We start from the raw sequence: 25,939 nt of genomic DNA, 5'->3' as shown, positions 1-25,939 counted from the left end.
CTTTTTTGTGGTTGTCCAAGTTTATCTTTATAATTCATAGTACCCACAAGATGCACTCATTTCCTTCAGAACAGCAGCTGTGGAGGCATGGAGGAAAACCTTCAAGGTTTTCCCACAAATGAGCTTTGCCTACTGCTAGAAGATTGTGAAAGCTGTCACTGGCTACAGCTTGCCTCTTTTCCTTCAATAGCTTGTGGTGTTCAGACAAGCACACGCACATCACGTATAGTGCAGTCACAAATTCATAATAATTCCCAGTGAAAATAAAATGTGAGTGCAACCTTAGCTTTTCATGGGCCATGTGTTTTTACAAACCCTATCATTATAGAACAGATTGGTACAGTTAGTCAAGATTTTCAAGCCTAAGAATTTAAAGCTTAGGGCAAAGACATCTGGTTAGATTGTACCTGTGGCAGTGGTTTCTGGGACTGCGACTTACTGGTTGCATCACTGAGTAGTTAATTTTGGAAATGAGAACTCCTAAATGCACAGAGTATTTGCAATACTTAATTTCTGTAGTGAATTAGTGGCCTGTAGAATAAATGCAAAAAGAAAGCAAAACTTCTATCACACAGAAGTGTCACAAAATGGAAAAATATTGAGTAAACCTATTCCCTAAAAGTTAAATATTGCAAAAGTACATTGTGTGTGTGGAACAACTGAAACTGAAAAAAAAAGGCATTACCCCCGTCGCCACACACTCCCCCTGCAGTGTCGATTTTGTCATAGGTTTTGGTTCGCCTTTGTTCTGAGCACATTGTTCTCCTGGAATGCACATGCAGAAGGAGGAGGCTAAGGTGATGTTGTCACCCCACTGCGGCTTGCCTACATGGACCCACCCCTCAAAATGCTCCCTGTGTGCTCCAGCGTCAGACTAACTGCATTTAGCTCCTGTAGGATTTTCCACCCTCTCCCTTAGGATAAGGGAACAGTTTTGGGCACTGCGATGGGGCATTTGCAGTCTTCTTTATACAATTGCTTTTTCAGTTTCAGCTTTATCAAACTCAGCAGATAAATAATATATGCCCTTCCTATTTCTTATGTGAGATTATGAGTGAGGAGGTGCTTCTTGACAGATGTCCAGTGAATATTTTCAGAAGTGATTTTTCAGTCAGATGAAGCCATTGCAGCTGTCTAGTCAATTTAGCAGTGGCATCTCAGTTTTCAAACTTCAGCCAAGTCTTCTCATAGCTATGGCTATGTTAAGTTAGAACTTCATAAAAGGACAAAAGAGCTCTTTTTCTCTGTTTAAAATTACGTCAGCACAATTTTTATACCTTCGGAAAACTCAAAGGTGATATCTCAGCACAGGAAGGCAAAAGACCAAGAAGTTTTGATAGTCTGAAGAGAAGAATGTAAAATTAAAGTAACGTTCAGATTTAAGTACAGCACAAGTCCTAAGGTCTAGAATTACTACAGAAATACAGAAACAACTTCTCTTGGCATCCATGAGACATCACTGGTGTTTTGGTTCAAGAAAGGATTGTGGCAGATCTTCTCCTACAGAAACAAAAGCCATTCACGTTATTGAATAAAGATGGAAAATGAGAAGAGTAAAAAGACATTAGTGGAATATAAATGCATACTTCTATGACCTAGATTATTAAATGTTTATTACAAACTGTTAAGTTTCAGTTACATTTGCTTGAAGTTCATATCATGAACTGTATGTAAAAATAAAAGCAGTAAATCCACAGACATTACAAACCAAGAGTTACAAACAGTTCTTACGCCACCTCCAGCAGCCTAAGCTATGGTCTTTAGGGATTCCTTCATCTTTGTCAAAAAGTTATAAAAACATTAATTTTCTTGCTTACTATCAGGAAATAGTGCTATGGTAAAACACATTCTATCTAAAAGTTGTCCACTTGATGTAAGCTCTCTGCAAGTGCCTAAATATACCATTCCAGTATTATTTAGTGCATGAACTGTTTTTGACACGTGAGGATCACATCAGAAGAAAACGTGTCCCATAGGATGACTTAAGAAACTGTTTGTGCTGTTATATACCATGTTTTTGTAAGAAAAAATGTGGAATATAAATTGTTTGAGAGGTAAAAAGAGCACACCCTACAGCTCCAGATGACAATCCTAACACTTAGGGCAGTATTAATTAGAGACATATTGTCTTTCTTCTGATTTACTGGAAAAATTATATTGCAGTATATTACAAATTCCTGTAGTTTATAGAAATAGAAATTCACTTTATTAAGAGTAGATCAAGTATTGTAAATTCTGGACAAAACAAATCCCAAACATTATTTGTGGATCTCCTTCGTACACCAGTGAATATCAACTATTTCGTGAGATCAAACTTACTCGTTTGTCATTAGGTTGCAAAATATTTTACCTAATCTGTCAGTAAATATAAACCAAAATAAATACTACACTGAGTAAAATGAAAGATGATACTGAAGCTAACGATGAATTCCATTCATCAGTAGAAACTTTTTCTTTCATTCTGATTTTCAGAGGTAAAATATCTTTAAAGCAACAGCCTGAACCACTCAGCAGAGAAGTGATCCAGTTACAACACTTTATGTATGGTGAGGTTCACAGTAGCTACTTTTTTGACAACTTTTGCACATTTTTATTACAGAAATACTTTGTGGTTCATGTAGTGGAATAAGTTCTTGTTCTTTTTCACTTAATGACCCTGGGGTTTTTACCAGTGATACCTTTGAGAAGAATGTTGTGGTTGAAACTTTCGATTGCTGTACTAATGTATCTCTGGTACTCATTGTAGAACTACTGTGCAATTGAGGGAAAGACAGTAACAACTATTATTTTTAGCAGCCATCTATTTGCAAAGCAAAGTGCTGATGACTAAATAATTTTTTACACATGTACTGGTCCAGATTCTGCTTGTCTTTTGCAATCAAAGCTCTCCTTGATGCTTCTAGGAGAACTGAGAGTACAAGCATAGTCAATTAATTCCCCCATACATTGAAGGCCTTGTTTTTCTTCTTTTCTACCCATTGAATATGAACATACTCTGGAAATAATATGTAGGATTGTCACAGAGCAAAACTCTGTTCACTGAAAGTGAAAAAAATTCCCTTATATTTATACTGGGCTTGTGCAGGCACTAAAATTATTAAAACTTATGAAAACTCCAAAATAATAATAATAATAAACATTTTAAATGATACAGAGATGATCCATATTATCATCTAAAAACCAATAACCAATATAACTGATCACCGCTCCTGCGGTCTCAGCGATTTCTCTCAGTTTACTTGTGCTGGGGGCCCCATTCATGCTTCTAAGCAGTATCCAATAGCTACATCTGAGTTAGCAAATCAGTAAGTGCACACAGTGGTCCCAAGAGCAGGAAGGCAATGGGCTCTACTTTTAAATTGCCATACTTATCCCTGGGACGACTTTGTGCAAGGCCAGCTAGCAATCTTCCAAGTAGTTCCTGGGTGCAACTCAGGAAGAGGCACAGGCCAGAGACCTTGGTAGTTGAGATGTGGCAATCATGTTTTGGAGGATAAGAAAGTTTTAACAGTAGAGATGCAGACCATTCAATGACAGTTTTTTTTCAGTACCCAAGATGGTCCTGCACCCACAAATGTACTTGTATATGCTTATTTGGTGAGCTCCACATCAGAGCACAGCCCCTGAGATCTCACGCAGCGTACATGCACTTCTTCTTCCAAGAATTTCCGGGTACAGAATATGGCTGTCTGAATAGCACTGACCACAAGCATGAGGTTTTTTTGTACCACCACAGAAGTACATGAAGTTTTAATAACCCTCTTAATTCTCACTACAAAGGGTCTTCAGCCAGAAAGCTCTCACACTCTTGGCATCTGGGTTTGAGTGCAGGCCCCATGATTCATTCACTAGAGGCAACTCCATTGTGAAAGCATCTCAGAGATTTTTCTCTCACGACATCCTGAAGTTTGTTGTTATAGTTAGGGGTGATATGGCCATCAGCTCTTATTTCTGTCTTTATGATGCCAGTTCTTCAGAAGACGTCAGGAGTGTAAATGGCAAGAGGGTATAGCTTCTTATGGTTGAGAGGGACTGTTAAAATGTATATATTCAATTTTTATTTTTTTTCCTCTTGCCTATGGAACTAGGCTAAAGACATGTGCACAGTTTCCTTGGGTTTCCACAATAAGCAATTTCAGCAAATACGCTGTGTTCCTCTCTGGTCAAAGTTTCCATCTGCAGCTTACTTTCAGGAGCTGGAAGACAAGCAGTTGTGTTGCAAGGAAGGCTGTTGACGTCAAAGCTGTGTCTGAGGCAGGTCTGGTGTGCAGCTTGAGATTAAAACTTCCCTTACACTTTGGTCCTTTGAGAAAAGTCGTAGTTAGAAAAAAAGGCAGTTGATTATTTTATGTGGTTATAGAAGTGTTTGGGTTCCCTGCTAAGTCTGGTTGCACAGCCACTGACAATCATCTGGAGATTTTAAGACCTGGAGATGAGTGAAGCAGAAATTTAAAAAATGACCATATGCAATTCATATTTGTGTCCTTCAAACATGTTAATTTTTACAGATCCTACAGCAGAGTTCTATTTATCCACCTCCAAGGACATATCATGCATTTTTATATTCACTGTTGCCTTTTGCAAAACTTGCAGTTCCATGGAACAGCAAATGAGTAATAAAAATAAATGAAGAGAAACTATTTAATTAAAAAAAAAAAAAAAGACAATAGAATTCATCACTGGACTTAAAGAAAAAAATAATTTTTAATTTTATATTTATAGCACAATCTCATTAAAACTCAGGGAACTTTGTTTTGATTGTGTATTTGCTTGATCTTTTCCCAATGGTATTAATGTAACAAAGTCATTTATCAGTTAGGGCACTAAAAAAAAATAGAAGGCGTGTGAAAATACCTAGTTAGAGATTATGCCCTTAAATTTCCAAGAAAATTGGTTGTAAGTCTATACAGTTTTGTAGTGGCACAATATTCACTTGAATTTTGTGCTAGTGGCCTTTATCAGGAAGCTAGCAAGATGTGACAGAGGGCCCAAGAAGCACTTGCAGATGTATTTCAGAATAAGAAGCATCTTGTTAGGGAATGTAGGAAATACTTCCTCATGCTTATCAGTCCCTAAATGGAAAATGAAAAAAGTATTAGTACAGTAGCTTGCAAAGAAGTATATACTACAGCGCATTATATCAGCACCTCAAACAATTTGTTATTATTTGCAGTCAGGCTGTTATAAAGTCAGGGCTACTTACAGCCTAGGGAGATGGATAAAACAGGGCAGGTACCCCCTGGCTTCTGGCTGTGCACACCAGGTAAGCAGTGCAGAGGCTAAGCACATACAATCTTCTCCATCGGTAACTCGTCAGCTGCCCTCAGGATCAATGCAGAGAAACTCTCTGTTGGACACTTGATAGATAGAAGTCCCTTTTGTTGTAATGACAGGGCCTCACTGTGGAAGAGGCAGAACATTCTCAGTTGTACATTTCCATCCTCAATGGTATGATTATCACTGTTAGTGATTTTCATAGAATAATAGAATGGCTCAGGTTGGAGGGGACCTTAAAGATCATCTAGTTTCAACCCCCTTGCCATAGGCAGGGATGCCACCCACTAGGCGAGGTTGCTCAAGGCCCATCCAACCTGGCCTTGAACACCTCCAGGGATGGGGCATCCACAGCTCCTCTGGGCAACCTGTGCCAGGGCCTCACCACCCTCTGAGTCAAGAATTTCCTCCTAACCTCTAATCTAAATCTCTCCTCTCTTAGTTTAAAGCCATTCCTCCTTGTTCTGTCGTTATCTGATTGGGCAAAAAGTTGCTCTCCATCCTTTTGCTTATAAACAGGATGGAGAGGGGAAAGGATTTGGGAGATGGAGAGAGGGAAAGGTTTGAAGGATTCTGCTGTTGGTAGCGTTATTGTTGTTTTCCTGGGAAAAGTAAGACAGGGAAGAAAAGACAACAGCTGCTAAAGAAGTAAAGGAGATCTGAAAAATGTCAGAGATAATGAAAATATTTGCACACAGCAGTTGTGAGTTGAATGTTATCCTTGAGCATTCAACAGGACCCTGTGCTATATTGGGCCATCTGATTGACCTCAGGGAAGAGAATATCCAGAAATGTGTCTGGACTCCACCATGAAGTATAGCGAGGGATGTAGTGGAAAAGAGGAGAGGAAAAACAAGACTCTTAGGTACATATTGATGAGAAGACCTGAAAAACTGATATCTGGATGGGAACAGTAAAACAGTACAGCCAGAGGGACAACACAGAAGAAAAAGAGAATTATTAATATATTTGCCTCATGGGAGAGTGGAAGGGAGGAAAATAATAATAATAATAATAATAATAATAATAATAAAGAATAGAAAGGAGATCTGGAGATCCTGGCTCAACAAAAAGAGAATAAATACAGTGGAGATAGGAAATGGTGACAATATTTAGGAGAACATCAGAAAGAACAAAAGACAGGATGATAATCAAAAACTGGGAGAATATTAAAAAAAAAAAAAAACAGCACTTAAGACACATACTAAGAAAAGGCAGGTCTGCCTCACAGGGGAGCCCTTGTTAAAAAGTAATAGATGTGCAACAGTAGAGAACAGAAGGGTAGACCAGAAAGGTAAATATGGTGTCAGTTTCAAGCCTGGGAAGAGTAGGTCAGCAGGCAAAAGGATCCTCATGGGACCAGAAAAAGTCTACAATTCATTCTTCACTTTGGGTTAAATGTCATAGTGAATTTCCTGCTAAAATATATGTAAAATGACTGTATCATCTTAAAGAAAATATTCACAGAAGTGCTGTAAATCAAAGAAAAAAAAACAAACTAGTCATGTGGTATGAAGCAAACAACCACAGATCCATCAGAAGAAAATCTCAGAATGTGGACCAAATGTTTGTGAGGCAGGCAGATGGTCAGAGAGAAGCTGAACAACTCTGGGGAATTTTCTAAGATGTTCAAGGCCAAAGATCTAGAGCACAGTGAGAAAAAGTGAGAGATTTGGGAAATATGTTGCCCCAGGCGATCTCCTATTCCACAGTCAACCTACAAAGTCTACCCATTACTCTAGTATCAAACCACATGAACCTCATGGCCTGTGACAGCACAAGATAATGACCCGAAGGCACTCAGGACTAGTGTCTCTTCTTGGAAAAAACATTTTCACAGTGTTCGTAGTAGTACGAGTTTGTGATGCTGTTTTAGAAGTTGTTAAGCTTTGAGAAATAAATCCTGAGATCTGGCTTGCAGAGAAGGGGGCTTAGATTCTGCACTATGGTTATATATCACAGAATCACAGAATCACAGAATGGCTGAGGTTGGAAGGGACCTCTGAAGATCATCTAGTCCAACCCCCCTGCCAAGCAGGATCACCTAGAGCACATGCAGGATGTGCAGGATGGCATCCAGGTGGGTTTGAATATCTCCAGAGAAGGAGACTCCACAACCTCTCTGGAAAACCTGTCCCAGTGCTCTGTCACCCTCACAGTAAAGAAGTGCCCCCTCATATTGAGTCGGAACCTCCTGTGCTTCAGTTTGTGCCCGTTGCCTCTCACCCTGTCACTGGGCACAGATGAAAATAGCTTGGTTCCATTCTTTTGACACCCTCCCCTCAGACATTTATATGCATTGATGAGATTTCCCCTCAGTCTTCACAATACTTGATGCTTGACTTTTCATTGAAGCAACCAGTGAACAAGTGAACATAACAGTTTCTTTAAGAGCCCTGAGGACCACAGAGCAAGCTTATGAGCACCAGCCTGGGAGGCACTGGCAAGATACACCACATGTGTATTTAGAGGAGATAAGACACACAGAACCTTGGACAAGCTGAGATCTTTATTCTCTCCCACTAACAACATTTGCATTAGTGTGCAGGTGCCTCCTGTTATTTTGAGGCATTCCATCTGTTTTTTTCCTGCCAGGACTTAAGAAGCCAAATACACACAAAGTGCATCCACCCACTGCACAGCATTACAGCCAGTAATGGTTGCAGAATGGTGGTGGATTATTTACTGAGAAGGCTGGAGGCAAGAAGGCATGGTCTCCAGAGTCATTTGGATGCCAATATTACAAACACTATACATATGATGATGACCTGCGTTACCTTTGGCAACATATGGGAAACTGGAGGCTTTTTTTTTTTTCTTTTTTGAATAATACCTGGATACTGATGAACTCATTAGCTGATCTGAAAATCTGGAAAGGACTCCCCAGAGCAATGCAGGTCCTATTTCAATAGACTAGGGAAATTAGGAAAGCCACACTGGAACTTTAGTGTATAATGATTACAAATTTTTCAGGATCACTTTATGGTCAATAGCATTTTTATAGCACCTTTGTTATTGAAATTCTTTACATTTTTGTTTTTCTGCTTACTTTTTCTGCCTTCACAGAAATGCATGCGAAGGACAAAAAGTGTTTTACAAAAAGCAACAACACCTGTTTTATTACGTGAAATGTAACACATACACCTTTTTCTCCTCTGCGTCTATATGCCAAATAAATCTAGCCCATATGGCATTCAATGTATGTGTTCACGTTCATGCCACACATAGTTACCCTTTCAAGAAGTCACCTGCTAACTTCAGTGCTATTCTGCAGACTGAAAGCGCTCCTACCATTGCAATACTGCACTGAAGAAGATGCTGATCCACAGGGCAGATGTTATCCCTGGTAAGTTCTAAGTCTCAAAGTATATAAAACACTGATTTTGCTGCTGAATTAAGTATTGACTTAATTGGAGTTTTCTGCCTGCAATTTTGAGATCATGAAACTTGATTTCTGAGGCTTCTACATATTGCTTGGTGGTTTGTAATATTTCAGTAATGTCTTGAGGCTTTCTGTTTCATTGCAATTGCATTTATAGCAATAAATAGTTCAACAAACACGGAATTTTATTAAACTGGCAAATACATGTGATAAAGAAAGTTAAACAAGCCCACAGTCAGCTGTGCCAAAAGCAAACAAGTGTTTTCTTTTAAATGCTAAAATAATGTGCAAATGAGACTCAGCACAACTGAAACACAGAATAATTCCAAAACTGAAGTGTGTATAAAATTAAAGTTCAAGAGAAGAATGGTCACACCATCAGGCTGCAGTTCCACAACAGAAGGGATTCATCATTCCACAGTTAAGGAAATCCTTAGCCATTTTTTCCTATCCTTGTCTACAGTGCATTGCTTCTTCAATATGTTTGACATAACAGAGAGACCAGATCCCTGGTCCCAAGCCGGACCAAATGATACTCCTTTTTTAAAGCTCTTGTTAGGTTAGTTTTCACCTGGCTATAGTAACTGGATGAGAAGCAGCAAACAGTTGCCCCAGCACAGCTGCAGGCCTTCTGCATTCTCAGAGATGAGACAACAGGACTGGATGTAGGCAGGCAACATCTGCCAGCCTGGACTATCAAAAGAGGATAGTAGTCAGACAGGCGAACCAGGTTGCCAGAAAGCTTCCCAACCTGGTTCGCCCCTCTGACTACTATCCTCTTTTGATAGTCCAGGCTGGCAGGGATAATATTGAAGAGAGAAGCCTGAAGGCTATCAAACGGGACTTTAGGGGACTGGGATCGTTAGTGGATGGAGCGGGAGTACAGGTGGTGTTTTCATCTATCCCTACAGTGGCAGGGAGGGGTACAGAGAGGACACGGAAAGCCCACCTGATTAACACATGGCTCAGAGGCTGGTGCCAACACAGAAATTTTGGTTTTTTTTGACCATGGGGCGCTTTACTTGGCACCCGGCCTGATGGCTGCAGGCGGGTCCCTATCTCTAAGGGGAAAACGGATCCTAGCCCAGGAGCTGGCAGAGCTCATTGAGAGGGCTTTAAACTAGGTAAGAAGGGGAACGGGGCTGAAATAAGGCTTGTTGCAGCTGTGCCAGGGGGAACAATGGCAAGGCCGGGGGAGAAGGCAATGGCCCAACTGAAGTGCATCTCCGCTAATGCACGCAGCTTGGGTAACAAACAAGAGGAGCTGGAAGCCATTGTGCAGCAGGCAGGCTATGACTTGGTTGCCATCACAGAAACGTGGTGGGACCACTCTCATGACTGGAGTGCTGCAATGTCTGGCTACAGGCTCTTCAGAAGGGACAGGCAGCACAGAAGGGGTGGTGGTGTGGCTCTCTATATTAGAGAGTGTTTTGATGTTGTGGAACTTGAGGCTGGGAATGATAAGGTTGAGTCCCTGTGGGTTAGGATCAGCGGGAAGGCCAACAAGGAAAGCATCCTGGTGGGGGTCTGTTACAGACCACCAAACCAGGATGAGGAGACGGATGAGGAGTTCTACAGGCAGCTGGCAAAAGCTGCGAAATCGTCAGCGCTTGTTCTCGTGGGGGACTTCAACTTCCCAGACATATTCTGGAAGCACAACACAGCCCAGAGAAAAGCAGTCTAGGAGGTTTCTGGAGAGTGTGGAAGATAGCTTCCTGACACAGCTGGTTAGAGAGCCTACCAGGGCAGGTGCCCCGCTAGACCTTCTGTTCACAAACAGTGACGGACTGGTGGGAGATGTGGTGATCGGGAGCTGTCTTGGGCAGAGTGACCACGAAATGGTAGAGTTCTCTATTCTTGGTGAAGTCAGGAAGGGGACCAGTAAAACCACTGTATTGGGCTTCCGGAGGGCTGACTTTGAGCTGTACAGGACACTGGTTGGCAGAGTCCCTTGGGAGGAGGTTCTGAAGGGCAGAGGAGTCCAGGAAGGGTGGGCACTCTTCAAGAAGGTAATCTTAATGGCTCAGGAGCGGTCTGTCCCCATGTGCCCAAAGACCAGCCGGCGCAGAAGAAGACCGGCCTGGCTGAACAGAGAGTTGTGGCTCGAGCTTAGGAGAAAAAAGAGGGTTTATAATCTTTGGAGAAGAGGGCGGGCCACTCAGGAGGACTACAAGGATGTAGCGAGGCTGTGCAGGGACAAAATTAGAAAGGCCAAAGCTCATCTGGAGCTCAATCTGGCTACTGCTGTTAAAGATAACAAAAAATGTTTTTACAAATACATCAACGCAAAAAGGAGGACTAAGGAGAATCTCCATCCTTTACTGGATGTGGGGGGAAACTTAGTTACAAAAGATGAGGAAAAGGCTGAGGTGCTTAATGCCTTCTTTACCTCAGTCTTTAGCAGCAAGACCAGTTGTTCTCTGGATACCTGGTACCCTGAGCTGGCGGAAGGGGATGGGGAGCAGGATGTGGCCCTCACTATCCACGAGGAAATGGTTGGCGACCTGCTACAGCACTTGGATGTGCGCAAGTTGATGGGGCCAGATGGGATCCACCCAAGGGTACTGAGAGAACTGGTGGAGGAGCTGGCCAAGCCACTTTCCATCATTTATCGGCAGTCCTGGCTATCAGGGGAGGTCCCAGTCGATGGGCGGCTAGCAAACGTGACGCCCAACTACAAGAAGGGCCGGAGGGTAGACCCGGGGAACTATAGGCCTGTTATTCTGACCTCAGTGCCAAGGAAGCTCATGGAGCAGATTATCTTGAGTGTCATCACGCGGCACTTGCAGGGCAACCAGGCGATCAGGCCCAGTCAGCATGGGTTTATGAAAGGCAGGTCCTGCTTGACGAACCTGATCTCCTTCTATGACAAAGTGACGCACTTAGTGGACGAGGGAAAGGCTGTGGATGTGGTTTACCTTGACTTCAGTAAGGCTTTTGACACCGTTTCCCACAACATTCTCCTCAAGAAACTGGCTGCTCGTGGCTTGGACTGGCGTATGCTTTGTTGGGTTAAAAACTGTCTGGATGGCCGGGCCCAAAGAGTTGTGGTGAATGGAGCCAAATCCAGTTGGAGGCTGGTCACTAGTGGAGTCCCCCAGGGCTCAGTGCTGGGGACAGTCCTCTTTAATATCTTTATCGATGATCTGGATGAGGGGATCGAGTGCACCCTCAGTAAGTTTGCAGATGACACCAAGTTAGGTGCGTGTGTCGATCTGTTCGAGGGAAGGAAGGCTCTGCAGGAGGATCTGGATAGGCTGGAGCGATGGGCTGAGGTCAACTGTATGAAGTTCAACAAGGCCAAGTGCCGGGTCCTGCACCTGGGGCGCAACAACCCCAAGCAGAGCTACAGGCTGGGAGATGAGTGGTTGGAAAGCTGCCTGGCAGAGAAGGACCTGGGAATACTGGTTGATAGGCAGCTGAATATGAGCCAGCAGTGTGCCCAGGTGGCCAAGAAGGCCAACAGCATCCTGGCTTGTATAAGAAACAGTGTGGCCAGCAGGACTAGGGAAGTGATTGTGCCCCTGTACTCGGCTCTGGTGAGGCCGCACCTCAAGTACTGTGTTTTGGGCCCCTCACTACAAGAAGGACATGGAGGTGGTCGAGCGAGTCCAGAGGAGGGCAATGAAGCTGGTGAGGGGTCTGGAGAACAAGTCTTACGAGGAGCAGCTGAGGGAGCTGGGATTGTTCAGCCTGGAGAAGAGGAGGCTCAGGGGCGACCTTATCGCTCTCTATAGGTACCTTAAAGGAGGCTGTAGCGAGGTAGGAGTTGGTCTCTTCTCCCACGTGCCTGGTGACAGGACGAGGGGGAATGGGCTCAAGTTGTACCAGGGGAGGTTTCAGTTGGATATTAGGAAGAACTTCTTTACTGAAAGGGTTGTTAGGCATTGGAATGGGCTGCCCAGAGAAGTGGTTGAGTCACCATCCCTGGAGGTCTTTAAGAAACATTTAGATGTTGAACTTAGTGATATGATTTAGTGGAGGACTTGTTAGTGTTAGGTCAGAGGTTGGACTGGGTGATCTTGGAGGTCTCTTCCAACCTAGACGATTCTGTGATTCTGTGATCTCCCGTAAGCCTTGTAGCCTAATCTTAAGTATAGCACGAGTTTGTCCCCCCTGGAAGTACTGTCTTTCCCCTTTGCTTTCTTTCCCTTCCCATCCTTTTTCCAGTGAACTTGAGTGAAAGAAGAGAGGACGGCCTTGGCCTCTCAGTTGCTGAGATTGTTCAGCTCCCACGGAATGACCACCAGTGCTCACCCTCTGTCCATCTGCAGCAGCAGTGGCATATTCATGCTGATCAGCAGGCAACTTAACCCCGTAAAACCCCAGGTGCTTTCAGTGCAAATTAAAAATAGTCCATTAACTGTGTTTGCTTTTTGTTTTTCTTTTAGTTAAGTGCATATATTTCTCTTTCTTCCCTCTTATATAGTATCTTCAACATTACAAAGCTACAGTTTGCATTTTATGGTTTTATCGTGCTCACAGATATCCATGAAAGGTGATTAAGAGGTGAACATTGGAAGGCAAAGCAACTCTAGTCATATCAGATGGTAAGTTTTTTTCCTTTTCATACCAAAAATATAGGAAATCATACAAACATGAAATCCATCCCCTAATGGTCTGTTCTTAATGCCCTTCAGTGACAGAATCTAAAATCTGCCCAGTCTTTTACCACAATTAATTATATTTACCAATTTTAACTTGGTGATATGTCTTAGTGGTAGCAATTTTCCAGTATGTGGAACATGGTTGTGTTTTAAATCTGTTATGTCTAGCCAGGGCTCCATTGCTCTCTTTCAAGCTGATCATCTAGTTAGGAACATACACGTTTCACAGGTTCCTGGCTGGCAGAGCATGGTGGCACTTTACACCCGTGAAGAACTTCCTTCAAAAAGTCTTTTGCAAGTCTGGTGACTGCAATATATCTACTTGAAAAAAGGGAATTTATTATATTATTTTGCCCAGAGCAGCTGTGGATGCCCCATCCCTGGAAGTGTTCAAGACCAGGCTGGATGGGGCTTTGGGCAACCTGGTGTGGTGGGAGGTGCCCCTGCCTATGGCAGGGGGGTTGAAACTGGGTGGTCTTTAAGGTCCCTTCCAACCCAAACCATTCTCTGACTCTACGATTATTGCCTTTACCAACCAATTAGTAGATGTACAAAAACTTGCAAATGTCACCTCTTAACCGCAGTGAAAGAACATTGGCACTTCCTGAACATCACCAAGGGGAAGGGAGAGGGAGAAGGGAGGTGACTCGCAGGAACTTTGTTTGGGAAATTTAATGACTCGCTCTTGTGTCAGAGAGATGCTAAAAGCATTGTTTTCTCTTTCTCATTTTCAGTGGCTGTAGCAAGGCTCAGTTATTCCTCTAGGGAGAATCCAATATTCCTCAAATCCAATATTCCAAGACTCTCAATATTCCTCTAGGGAGAATCCATGTAACTAAACATAAGCATTCAGAGTGAAGACATTTGCATCTGAGCTAATCCTCTTGATTCCCCTTATACTTAATGGAAAAAAAGGGTTGCTTTTAGGCTGTGATTTAGATTAGGCCTTGGACACCTACTTTAGGTTGAGAGGCACCCTGAAAATTTGCTCTACTACTTACAAACGGACCCTGAGATAAATAGCTTGTATATAGACATCTGTATGTATATAAAGTCAAGTGAAATGAATACTACTACTGCTGACTTTTAATGTGAACAGTTTCCATAAAACGACTCATATGACTTGCAGGCAAAATCACAGCCTTGTTTTGATTATATTTTTTTCTGAAGCTGCAGTCCATTAACACTCACTCATGCAGATTGTAATGATGTATTGTATATTCTTTTTTAAATCTTATGTAACAGCTCCAGTGTGTAACAATGTCATGGTAATTAGAATCACAGTTTAGATTATTATGAGGCATTTTCTGCCTGGCTTGTGCTTTTAAACTGTTATTTCTCTCATTTGGCAGCCATACTGCCAGGGATGTGGCAAAGCAGGGGAGATGTTAGGGTAGTGGGAAAAATGTTGTGCAAATCATCCATGAACGTTTCTAACCCAAATCAAAGCTAGCGACACCCCAGGAAAGACAGAATCCTCCTTAGCTTTGTTTTCATTATCAGTCCATGAGAAAATTTCCCAACATTTTTTCACCAAAATCAAAGAAGGCAGAAACTGAGACTGCAGGGCTGCTAGGGATGCAGCTGAAGTTGCACTGCTGAAAGGATTTGCACAGAACCGCCCAGGCCACCTAACTGGGCAGGTTCGGAGATCCACATGTGTAAGTGCCAAAGCTCTGCCATTGCAGTACCCACGTTCTAGTATTGATCTTCAACGCTTTGCTTCTGTCCCCCAGAAGAAGCCCCACGCTGAAGAACTGGATGAAGCAATCAGAAGATTAGCACTCAGAGGACTGGCAAGTATCTAACTCAGCTCTTTGTAGTGAAGTATGTAGTCAAGGCATTCCTGGCCCTCTAATGAATTTCCTATGATTTCTCATTGAGCTGTTTCATATGGCTGGTGTGTTCATGGCTCTGCAGCCATGATAAACAGGCAGCTGAGGAGGCTGCTGCAAATACTGTTGTGCGTTACAGCTGCTTTGACTGCAATGGTGGTGGTCACTGTACCTCCTCCAGCACTCCCCATCCTTCAGGTACGGACAGTACTTTTCTAAACACCAGCTTCAAGTGTGACAGCAATTGGTTGGACTGGTAAAGCAGCAGCTAACCGGTGGCATGGAAACTCATAAAGGTTGCCCAAACAGCCTGGTACACATTGTTAGGAAAATAAGGCGTTGAATGATGAATAACAAGATGTACGTTACCACTAAGCTTCAAAGAAGTCAAGGGAGGACAAGAGCTGAAACATCTAGAAAAATTAACACTGACATTTTACACCCCACAAACCTTCCCTAATCACAGCAGGACCTGGCATCGAGCAGCACATAAGACAAACATGGCTCAATACTGAACAGCCTTTACAGTGATACGGTTAGAAACAGGGAAAAGGACCTTCAAATTGGACAATTAGGTAGTTTATGCATGAATAAGAGATGTGTCCTTCATTCCACTTTTGAGTTTAAGTAAGTTACACCAGCTTTCTCTATTTTGATTTTCTCATCTGAGCATAGGACACCTTTCCAGTGTGTTCTGAAACAGACAGAAAATTATAATTTCTCTCAGAGTGAGAACATGCCTATCTCATGGCATGGCATGGATTTTACTTCTGATTCTGCTGAAGTGAGAATGGATTAGCTATTGCTGACAGGCTCTCACCACCATTTTGTCATGGCAGATATGATAATCAGCCCTTGTTTCCACTCTGGCTTACCTTTTTTTTTTTTTTTTTAAGGGTAGAAACAGAAACCATTGTATCCATGAATAAAACATGCTGCCCTACAGACAGATTATTTCCCCTCGAAGGCTAAAGATTGTCCTTACAAAAGTATCTTAGAAACATAGTGGAAATAATGAGACATAGCTGGATACAAGAAAAAAACTGGAAAACTGAACAAAATTAATAAATAAGGATTGGGGGAAAGCACAGGAGAATTCCTTGTGAGACAGACAAGAGGTTCAGAAATGAGAAGAAGTTTTAAATGGTCAGGATGTCAGGAGGGTGTTAAAAAAACATTCAGAGAGCAGACTCATTCTGAGATCCCAGGGAGAGCGCTGCAATTCCCTTAACTTCAGTACAATTTATTTCAAGTCAGACAAGAAAGACCCCAAATGTCCGTGACACACTATTGCAGCTATGAGGAGATCAGTAACTGGGCTGGGAGCTGGAGAGACGAAGGCAGGAGGGAACATCCGACCCTCCTCAGCCGCAGGCCTACAGGCATACAGCTGCCTGCAGGCCCCACCACCGTGGATGGAGGTCCCTGAGCCCCGCTCAGCTGCAGACCCCGACCCTGAGCCCCCCCTTGGCTCTTCCCCACCTGCTCCCACCACAGCCGGCAGCTCCGGAGCACTGCAGTGTTCCCTGCCCTGGGAGAGGCACTCTCACAAAGCAGACAAGGCATCAGGTTATACAGGAGAGCCAGCCTGCATCCCACGTCCCCCACCTCCCCGATGGCATTAGGTCCTCCAGTCACCGCAGCACATCCCTCCCTCCCGCGCCCAGCACCTTTGGTGGGGAGAACTGGGACAGCTCTCCCCATCGGGCTGGCCCCGTTCTTCCTGTTCGTTAGGACCAAAACTAGGGCAGCAGCCTCGTGGGGCCCAGGCACCAGCCCTGCCCTCCCGAGAGCTCCCGCCGGCAGCCACTCGTTACTGCCGATTTTTTATTTCTAGCCATACGAGTTAACAGCTCCCAACACTTCCCACCCAATTTAAGCTTCCGCAACTTATTACTATTAATGGATGCTTACACTTAATTAATGCCCACAGGATCTAGTTAAGACTATACAAAAATTCTTAATTAAGCATGCAGAGAGTTGTCTTTGGGACAGCGATTTCAAGCTTGAGTATACTGAGCTAGTAAATTCTAAAAATTAAGCTCATGTTACCTTATCATATGAACTCAGAAACTTGGATCTGCAGTGTTCACTGCCAATGGTAAAACCAGTCTCAGGAGGCTCTCAGGATATAGCTTAGAGAACCATGTTTTGGAGGAAATACTGTTTGACTTGCTTAAGGATTGCTAGTGTTGTCAATTCATCAAGTTGATTTATATTTCTCGTTTTCCCCAGCTTTCCCAAACTGTCTCCTCTTTGTCTTTTTTCATGGCGTGCTGAATGATGTAATTCTGGGAGTGTTCTCTGTTTGTGAGTGTCAATAGCTAGGAAGATTGATCTCTTAAGCATAAAAACCTCCTGTGGTTATGGTCTCTTCTTGTACTTTACTTTGGTAGTCAGAAAGAATTCATTTTAAATTGACCATAAATACTAAGGCTGAACTAGAAATTCACAATGTTACAGTTCTGATATATATATTCCAAATATATAATAATACTTCATTCTAGTTAAAATAAGGAAAAAAAAATCAAGATGACATACAAAATTTTTATTTGAATTTCTCATTCATGGTGATGGTGTGATAAAACTAAAAAGCACGCTAAAATGTCCTTTTCTCTATATCGCCTTGTAGAGTAATCCACTTGCAGGAAGTTCGTTAATTTATTTTCTTACCTATTTTTCTTTCATGTTGGGAAATTTTAAACTAGATGTATGGTACTGTCTAAAGTTCCAAATTTAATAAATAAGTGTCAGGTAGGATCAGGTTCAAAGGCAGCTGCATTAAATACAGAGTCCTTAATTCATATGATCATATGATTCAAATGGCTTGAATTTCCTATATTATTCATCCACTAGTTTATTTTCTGGGATTCATCTTTACCATCACTACACAAGTTAATAATATCTCTAAGTTCTCTCTTTGAGAGAGAAGCCTGAGAGAGAAGCCTGTCCACACTCTTGAACTACTGTTCAAAAAAAGGAATCATTTGGTTGGCATCAAAGACAAAGTAAAATATGTACTTTATCAATTCCCAGCTTCCATGGATCCTATACATGTACATTTTTTCTTGTGCCACAGATGTCCCAGAGTTGTCTTCTCTTACCTGTCGTTTACTTGAAGGATGCCACCATTGTTACAATACAGAATTAACCTTGATATTACTAGCTAAAATAGGTTCTAGATCCTTTAGGTACTGAGCCCAAATATCTCTATATGCCCTGTATCTCATACACAGGATGGAGACTTCCATGCTTTTCTACATTGATAAACTGTGAATTCAATTACTATGTTCTTCTTCCTTGGTATGTGTCACCTCTCCGAACTGTAATTCTGACTGAATTATGATTGATCTGACTGACGGATTTCAAAATAAAAGAGACAGTTTTTTTTTTTTTTAATAAGAAGTTGAGAAAAAAAAGATGCATTTTTAATTTTTAAATTGGTAATATGTAATATTAGCTGTGATACATACAACAAGCTTATTGTGAGCTTCCTGCATTTTTTAATCGGTCACCTCAAAACACCTTTAACATTATTATGTGAAATTTGGATCACTACTTTTCCTGTTGTTTCTTGCAGAAGTGGCACAAGAGCAGAACATGTCAGATCCAGAAAACAGATTTCACATGACTATTGCCTTTTCAGAGCATTTTAAGCTTTATTAGCAAAACGCTTTCAACTTTGAATTAAGTGATGGAGCTCATTGGCATTACAAAACAGTTTTCAAAACCGCTGTTTTCATTTCCAAGAAGAAAAATCTTAATACCAAAAACATTTCTGTTTCCAACTATAACACTATCTGGCATAAATGGATATCACAACCATAATTCCCCGCTCTTAGTGAGTATGAAAGGTTCTCTCTTCCACAGTAAGAAGAGAGGAATGCAGTGGAAGGGTCAGTTTTATACTTAGCAGAACACAACGTGTGTGTTTTTAGGCAAGTTGCTCAAGACTACATCCAAAAAATGCAGTAGGCAACACTTACAGTGCATAACTACAGGATCCAGTCTCCTCTTACAATGCAGGTGGAGGGCTGCATGTCTTAGGAAGCAATCCAAAATAACTGGAGAGCTGTCTAAATCTAGCTAACAGAGAGGTCAGAATTATCTCTGAGAACAGTAACTGGACCAAGCGCTTGTGAGGCACAATTTCCTATGTCTTGCTGAGACAGAAAGTTTTGGGCAGGTGCAGAAGCACAAAGCTCAATGTCCAGGGAAGTGAGTCAGAACCCCTCGCAAACACTTCAAACACACATTTCTCAAATTTCAGTACATTCAGCATCAGGTGGCAGCTGACAAGGCTTTTAAAGGGATCAAAAATTTTGATTTGTATGCTTAAAAGTTTTGTCTGTCTCCCACATTATGCATTACTGCTAGCTCAGCAATCCTGAAGCACTGCCCTCTGCAAGCTAATTTCTCAGTTTACCTCAGTTATGTCTGTGTTACGCTGTAATGTGCAGAGCAGGTGTGTACTAAATCCTTTATGGACCTGGCACTAAACCTTTCTGTATTCAATTCCTCTATCTGTAAAACAGGAGCAAGATTTATCTACCCTACAGGAATACTATGAGAATAAATACATATATGTTTTCTGAAGTGTTCACAGACACAGGCATTGTAGAATTAGTTGGAAAGACTGCATTGTTGTACAAGGTCTAAATGGTGGTCTTCCAATTCAGTGATTTAGAAGAATATTAAAGAACACCTCTGAGGGAAGAAAAATCAGGTATATGCAGTCTTTCTAGACGATCATTTGAATTCTAGTTTCTAGTTTAGATTTTTCAGCTGTCAAAGACATTACACATAATTACACTGTAGCTGGTGTTAGGAATTAGTAGTTTACTGTAGTTCAAAGTAAGCAACATAATAAATACAGAAACACTTTTTTTTTTTTTTTTTTTTTTTTCCGGATAGTAGGGCACATTTACTGATGGAGCTAGGGATGGATTTTATCATGGAGTCTGATGCCTTTCCTAGAAGAGCTCTTGTCAGAGCTGAAAGTGAATGAGAAACAAGTAAGTTTCTAGTGATACTTTCTGAAATAAATAAATAAATAAATCCTTTGACATACCTGAGGTTAAAACATTTTTGAACATCCTTTTAGTTTATATTGCTCTGGAAGTGGAGTTACATTTATTTCTTATGCTGTGCTGAAATCAAGAGCTTACATTACTGCAAAGACCTCCATCCACATAGTCTGTGGCCTGCACAAGTTACAGAGCTGAAGGATAGAGAGGGACAGAGGTGGCCTGATGCAGCACATCACAGCCCGTGGGTCACCGGCAGACCTCTGTCTGCAACTTATCTCAGGACTCCTCTGAGTCAGCACCTGAAATTTGTCATCTGGGTGGTTTATAAAACAGCAAGTGGTTTGAGGAATGAACAGAAACCCACCATTCATTGTCTTCTCCAAAACCAGCCCTGGGAGCATGAAACGAACTAGTAGTTAATAAGCTTAAAGCAAACAAAAGCGGGTGCCTCCTCCTGCAGCATGTGTTTAAATTGTAAAGCTTTGTGCCACCTGAACCGGATGTTGAAAGCATCTACAGATTAAAAAATGAGGCAAATTTATTTACAGACAGTAATGGCATCTGATTCAGGGTGTCCCAGGCTAACATTTGCTGAGACCAGGGGAGCACTGCTTTACAGTTGCCCTGTCCTGTAATTTTCCTTAGCATCAGCTTTGGACATTGCAGGAAACAAGATACTGGACTGGGTGGGCTTTCGATCTAGCTCAGTATGGCTTTGTGTTTGAGCTTGCTGGACAGTAGGATTGGTGACATCTGGGGCTGACCCATGGATTTTGGTGCCCTGATGAAGAGGCCTCGATGAGCTGGTCACTCCATTTGCCTGGCGGGCCTGCATGGAAGCTGTGCTAATAATGGCCAGGGATAGCAGAGCTGTTCGCCGTGTTTCTGTGAGACACAGCGGCTCTGCTGGCGCCTGGCAGCTCCTGAGGACACAGGGGGACACAGGGCCTTGGGGGGACACACGGCCAAATGGCGGACGGGAAGAAAAAAAGATAAACACCAAAACCACGAGAGGCCAAGCGCCCTCTTTTTATTAACTCTCTGCCCAGAACGGCTCTTCTGGGGATCGCCCTACAGCCTCCTGCCGACCCTTGGTGCGACGCTCGGGCGAGCAGAAATCCCCCAGCGCCGTCCCTCAGGCGGGGTCCCGCCGGCGGCCGCCCCCTCGCCCCGCCCGGCCTCGCCCCGCCGCGGGCGGCCGCCGCCATCGCCGCCAATGAGGGCCGGGGCCGTCACGGCGCCGCGTCACGGGGCGGCCGCCAAGATGGCGAAGGTCTCGGAGATGTACGACGTGACCTGGGAAGGTACCGCCGCGAACCGGGAGCCGGGGGCGGGCGGCTCGGGAGGCCGGGGCGGCTCTGGCAGGGGGCGTTGTGGCCGGAGGAGGATCTCGGCATCCCTCGGGGGGCCGGCTTGGAGCACGGCAGCACCGGGGGGGAGCCGCGGGGGGCCGGGGTGTCCCCGCGGGGCGTGCTGGCCCCGGTGGCCGGGCACGCCTGAGGGGGTCGCGGGGCCCCCCTGTGCTTGAAGGACCCCCTGTCCGCCCTGGGGGGCATCGCCGCTGTTTCCCCCTCGTGCACCTGCAAGAAAATAAACAACAACTGAACCGGGTCAGCAGTTTGTGTCAGTTCGCTTTTCTTATTTTTTGAGCTCTAACCAAATTTAATTACTCGTTCAGGTTTGTGTTTAAGCTCTGCTGGCCCAGGGCGCTGCAGATCACAGCAGGATACCGGCCAGGCTGTTGGTGGTGCCACCAGAGGCACCTGGATCCAGGCCCTGCTGGCTGGTGCCACTGTCTCTTCCCACGACGTGTTCCTCACCTCTCATGTTATTCAAAAATTCTATAAACACCAGCTAAACTTTATTTCCCTACCATATTTTAAGCTATGCTTCATGGCCATTATCAGTTTGGTAAGAGCAGTTCAGAAAAACTTAATTTTGTTCCTGGTCATCAAGCTACACACGGGCTACTTTTGGTGCATTGTCCTAAGCTCCTCTACAAGGAGCTGCAGCTCTGAACCATTGCAACTGCTGCTCAGGTTGTTCTCCTTCCAAGGTTCCTGGTGGATGTGACTGCTGTTGGCCAGAAACTGATTTTTTTTCTCAATTGCTCTGCCCTTGTTTGTGCGAGGGGGAAGCCGGTGGTTCAATTTGAAAGAAAAGGCTTCTCTGTTTCTTCCATTGCCCTAAACCTGTTGCGATAAAGTATGTCAATACTTGATCAATTTGCTGTTGTACCTGTGGTCAACCCTTTTTCTTTTAGTTAAAGCCTCAGAAGTGGTAAATTAGTTTAAGTCAGGGTTTAGGATGAAACAGCAAGAGTCTTTAAATCTAAGAAACCCACTATTGGCTTGAATGCCTGAAATTTATCTCATATTTTGATAGATCTTGAAGATGAACATCAAGTTTTTGAAAAGCCTGCTTCACAGATTTTTATAGCTCTGCTATCCATTTGATCATAATGATTTTTTTATGGCAGTAGTTATTATGGTTTACCTTAAATTGTGAGTGGCTCATCTCATAAACAGCACATGTTCAAATGCAAGTCCATATAGCACTGGAGCCCATTAGTCTCCCATCAGGAAAAAGTTAATCCTTCTATACAGTTTTGTCCATAAAGGAATAACCTTTAGTTAAGTAGTCCAATGAGTTGCAAATATTATATGGTAGAGAAGATAATGCATTGTTAGGGAGAAGCAGTGTGATCTTTTTTGTTTGTTTGTTTATTGTCAATCTACGAAAAACTAATTGAGCAACTGGGGGAAAAAAGTTAATAATTCTCAGCATAGATTATTGGTTGGGTTGGTTTTGTAGAATGGGGAAAGAGGAGGAACATGGGATGTATTTTAGCAGATGTCAGTAGCCAGCACCTTTTTCTAGAAGACTGCAAAGTAAAACAAAAGGGAATTTGAAATGTTTGGTTTTCAGGTCAAATTGCATTAATCTCAGAAAATATTTTGTCTGGTATAGAAAAGAGATGCTTAAGGATGAAAAAGAGGGCTTCCTTGCCAGCGTGCATGGTGGTTTGTTTGTAGCTAGTTTTCTCTTTGATGCTCACTTGCATTACCTTGATGTCCTTAGGCTAGTTAGCACTTTGGAAAAAGATGGCTTGCCAGTTCTTTTATGTGTCTTGTGAGAAGGTAATAACAGTTGTGAAGCTCAACTGAAATAGAGACTCGTGGGGAGGCCACTGCATGGGAAGGAAAATTGTGTGGAGTATTACTAGCTTTATTGTTAGGATTTCCCAAAAGTTGCTCTGAAAACAGCTTGTGAAAAAAACTTTTTCCGTTTTTCCTTTGCCTGAATATAAACTGTTTCAAGTATAAAATCAGATGTTTATATTTTTTCCTCTCATTTTTAAAGTGTCAGTGATTGGGAAGAGAAGTAGGATGTTTTGCGGACCAGTAATGTGCACTGGCTGTACACATGTTCTCTGTAATTAGCCTTGCCTTGTTTTGGCTGAGGGTATTACAGAGTCAACGTGGCTTTAATGTAACGGTCACAGAATCACAGAATGGCCGAGGTTGGAAGGGACCTCTGAAGATCATCTGGTCCAACTCCCCTGCCAAGCAGGATCACCTAGGGCACATTGCACAGGATGGCATCCAGGCAGGCTTTGGATATCTCCAGAGGAGTCTTCCAAGTCAGACTGCAGGTCAGGTGTAGGATGCTCAAGCCTTTTGAGCATCTTGACCTTGAAGACCTGTGTTGGTACAAGGGTCTACGTCTGTTTCAGAAGCACATGTTTGAGTCACCATCCCTGGAAGTCTTTAAAAGATGTTTAGATTTAGAGCTTAGTGATATGGTTTAGCAGAGGACTTGTTAGTGTTAGGTCAGAGGCTGGACTAGGTGATCTTGGAGGTCTCTTCCGACCTAGATGATTCTGTGAAATGGTGGTGTTTTTTTCCTCTTTCTTACTTGATTATGCATCTCTTAACAAGTGAACAAATTCTTGCAACAGGCTGCACAAAGACTCTTCTCAGAGAAGGCTTTCTCTCTCCTCCATGTGTATTTCAACAGATCCCCAGTACAAAGAGGTTTTTCATTCATGGGATGATCCCGGTAGTGTTGTGACCTAGTCCCTAAGTAAGAATCCGAACAAAGTGCTTGATTTTGCAACCAGGTTTATGGTTGGTATTTATCTGAAAAGTGTCCTTCATATATTATAAGTCCTTAAACAGGATGGCTTTAATTACATGTTGCTCAGAGATGAAACAGGGATTACGGGGTTAGAGAAGAAGAATGAATGTGAGGCATGTGAATTACATTGTGTACCTTGCTTCATTTTTCACTTGTGTTCTTTGTGGCAAAGTTGGGTGTTCAACAGTGATTAAATTGTACTTTAGGTAAGTGCAGTGTGGGCCTGCATCATATATATTTTACAGCTTATTTATTTGAGGCTGAAGTAATAGCTTTTTTTTTTTTTTTTGGTCATTGTTGCTAATTATCCCATGGAAAATGGCATTATCGTTCCTGTCTCCTTTTTATGTACAGGAATTAGAAACTCCATGGAGTGGCAGAGAGCCAAGAACTGCAGGCCTGGCAGAGCAGCCTGATGCTGTAGGTTATCTTGTCAGTGCTAACTGGTGATGTGCAGCCTTCTGTAAGCCCTCTTAAGCCAGATAAAGTTTGGTGGAGACCGTTCATAAATATTCAACATGATTTCAGTAACACAGTAAAGATGAATTTGGACCATGAGTGGAAGTTTTCAGAAAAATACACCTTTGTAAAGTTGTTTTAGAAGCTGGTTTTGTAGCACAGAAGTTCTTTCTGGAGACCCTGAGGTGCTCTCAGGGCAGCTCTTGTTGCAGTCAGTCCATCATTCTTCACCGAATACCAAAAACAAGAGGGGGGCGGAAAGACAGCTGGTTTATGCTTTAAACTACATTTCTTTTAATATAAATTGGAAACAAGCTAAAAGAGTATTTTGCAATCTTTTGAGTAGTTCTTCTGGTGACTGTTGCTTGAGTATGGAAGACCAGGTCTTCCATACTGAGGATTTAAAACCTTTGGTCCAACTAAACAAAGTATGAGTCCTTATAGAAGGATTACTTAGTATCTGGCCAAATTAACTGACACCTTAACAGAAACAAAAATAAAATAATGGTTACTTCGTTTGGCTTCCTGCATGCACGTTTTTAGGGAACAACAGATTTCATAGCAAGTGTGCTTCTTCCTTTGAACTTAAAATGTTTTGGTTCATATAGGCAGAGCTTGCTGACTTAGAGAGAGCCTAAACCAGGTTCATTAGTTGCTCAAGACCAACCCACATACATGACGGAGGAGTAATTGTAATTAAAGCTAGACATTTCTTAATCCCAGAGTGCTATCGTCCAACCCTGTATTACGTACCATGTGTACATTTGCCTCCAAGACTGAAATTATTATTGCCTGACTCTTTTGATAGCTTTTGTATTAAAAAATTGACAACATTCTAAAAAGTCCTGATAAGTTTTATTATAGTTTTTAGTATTTTCTTCTACCTTTAATTTAGAATTCAATACTTCTAAAACTAATGAGCCTTTTGATGGATTCACATGAATGAGAACATCTAGTTTTACTTCATTTTTTCAGTCATCATCTGATATATTATGCTCTTTTTTTTTCCATTGTGGTAAATTCAGTAACTGGTTGAGGAATGGTAGATGTACATTCTGTTAGTACATAATTTAGACACTATTCCATTTGGAACTGCACTGGAATGGAGGCATTGATAATTTCCAAGTACATGTGTAGTTAGGAATCAGATGGCTGATTTGCTTTTATGCGTGTAGCTTGTCAGGTTTTGTGACTGTTCGTGTTCTCTCACAT

The 25,939-nt window shown here is 42.5% G+C and overlaps 1 protein-coding gene across 1 annotated transcript in view; it reads left to right on the top strand.

The window, feature by feature from the left end:
• Nucleotides 1-21,272: 21,272 nt before the first annotated feature.
• The window catches only part of EMC2 (ER membrane protein complex subunit 2), a 41,315-nt gene continuing 36,648 nt past the window's right edge, over nt 21,273-25,939 (top strand). Inside the window, exon 1 of the mRNA XM_083822582.1 lies at nt 21,273-21,432. Coding sequence (XP_083678708.1) covers nt 21,345-21,432 — 88 coding nt within the window. The 5' untranslated portion in view covers nt 21,273-21,344. The remainder of the gene's footprint in view (nt 21,433-25,939) is intronic.

Source organism: Anser anser (assembly GCF_964211835.1).
Source record: "Anser anser genome assembly, chromosome: 2".
Classification (NCBI taxonomy): Eukaryota; Metazoa; Chordata; class Aves; order Anseriformes; family Anatidae; genus Anser; species Anser anser.
The sequence above is the reverse complement of the archived record's forward strand: the minus strand, read 5'-3'. Positions and strand labels throughout refer to the sequence as shown.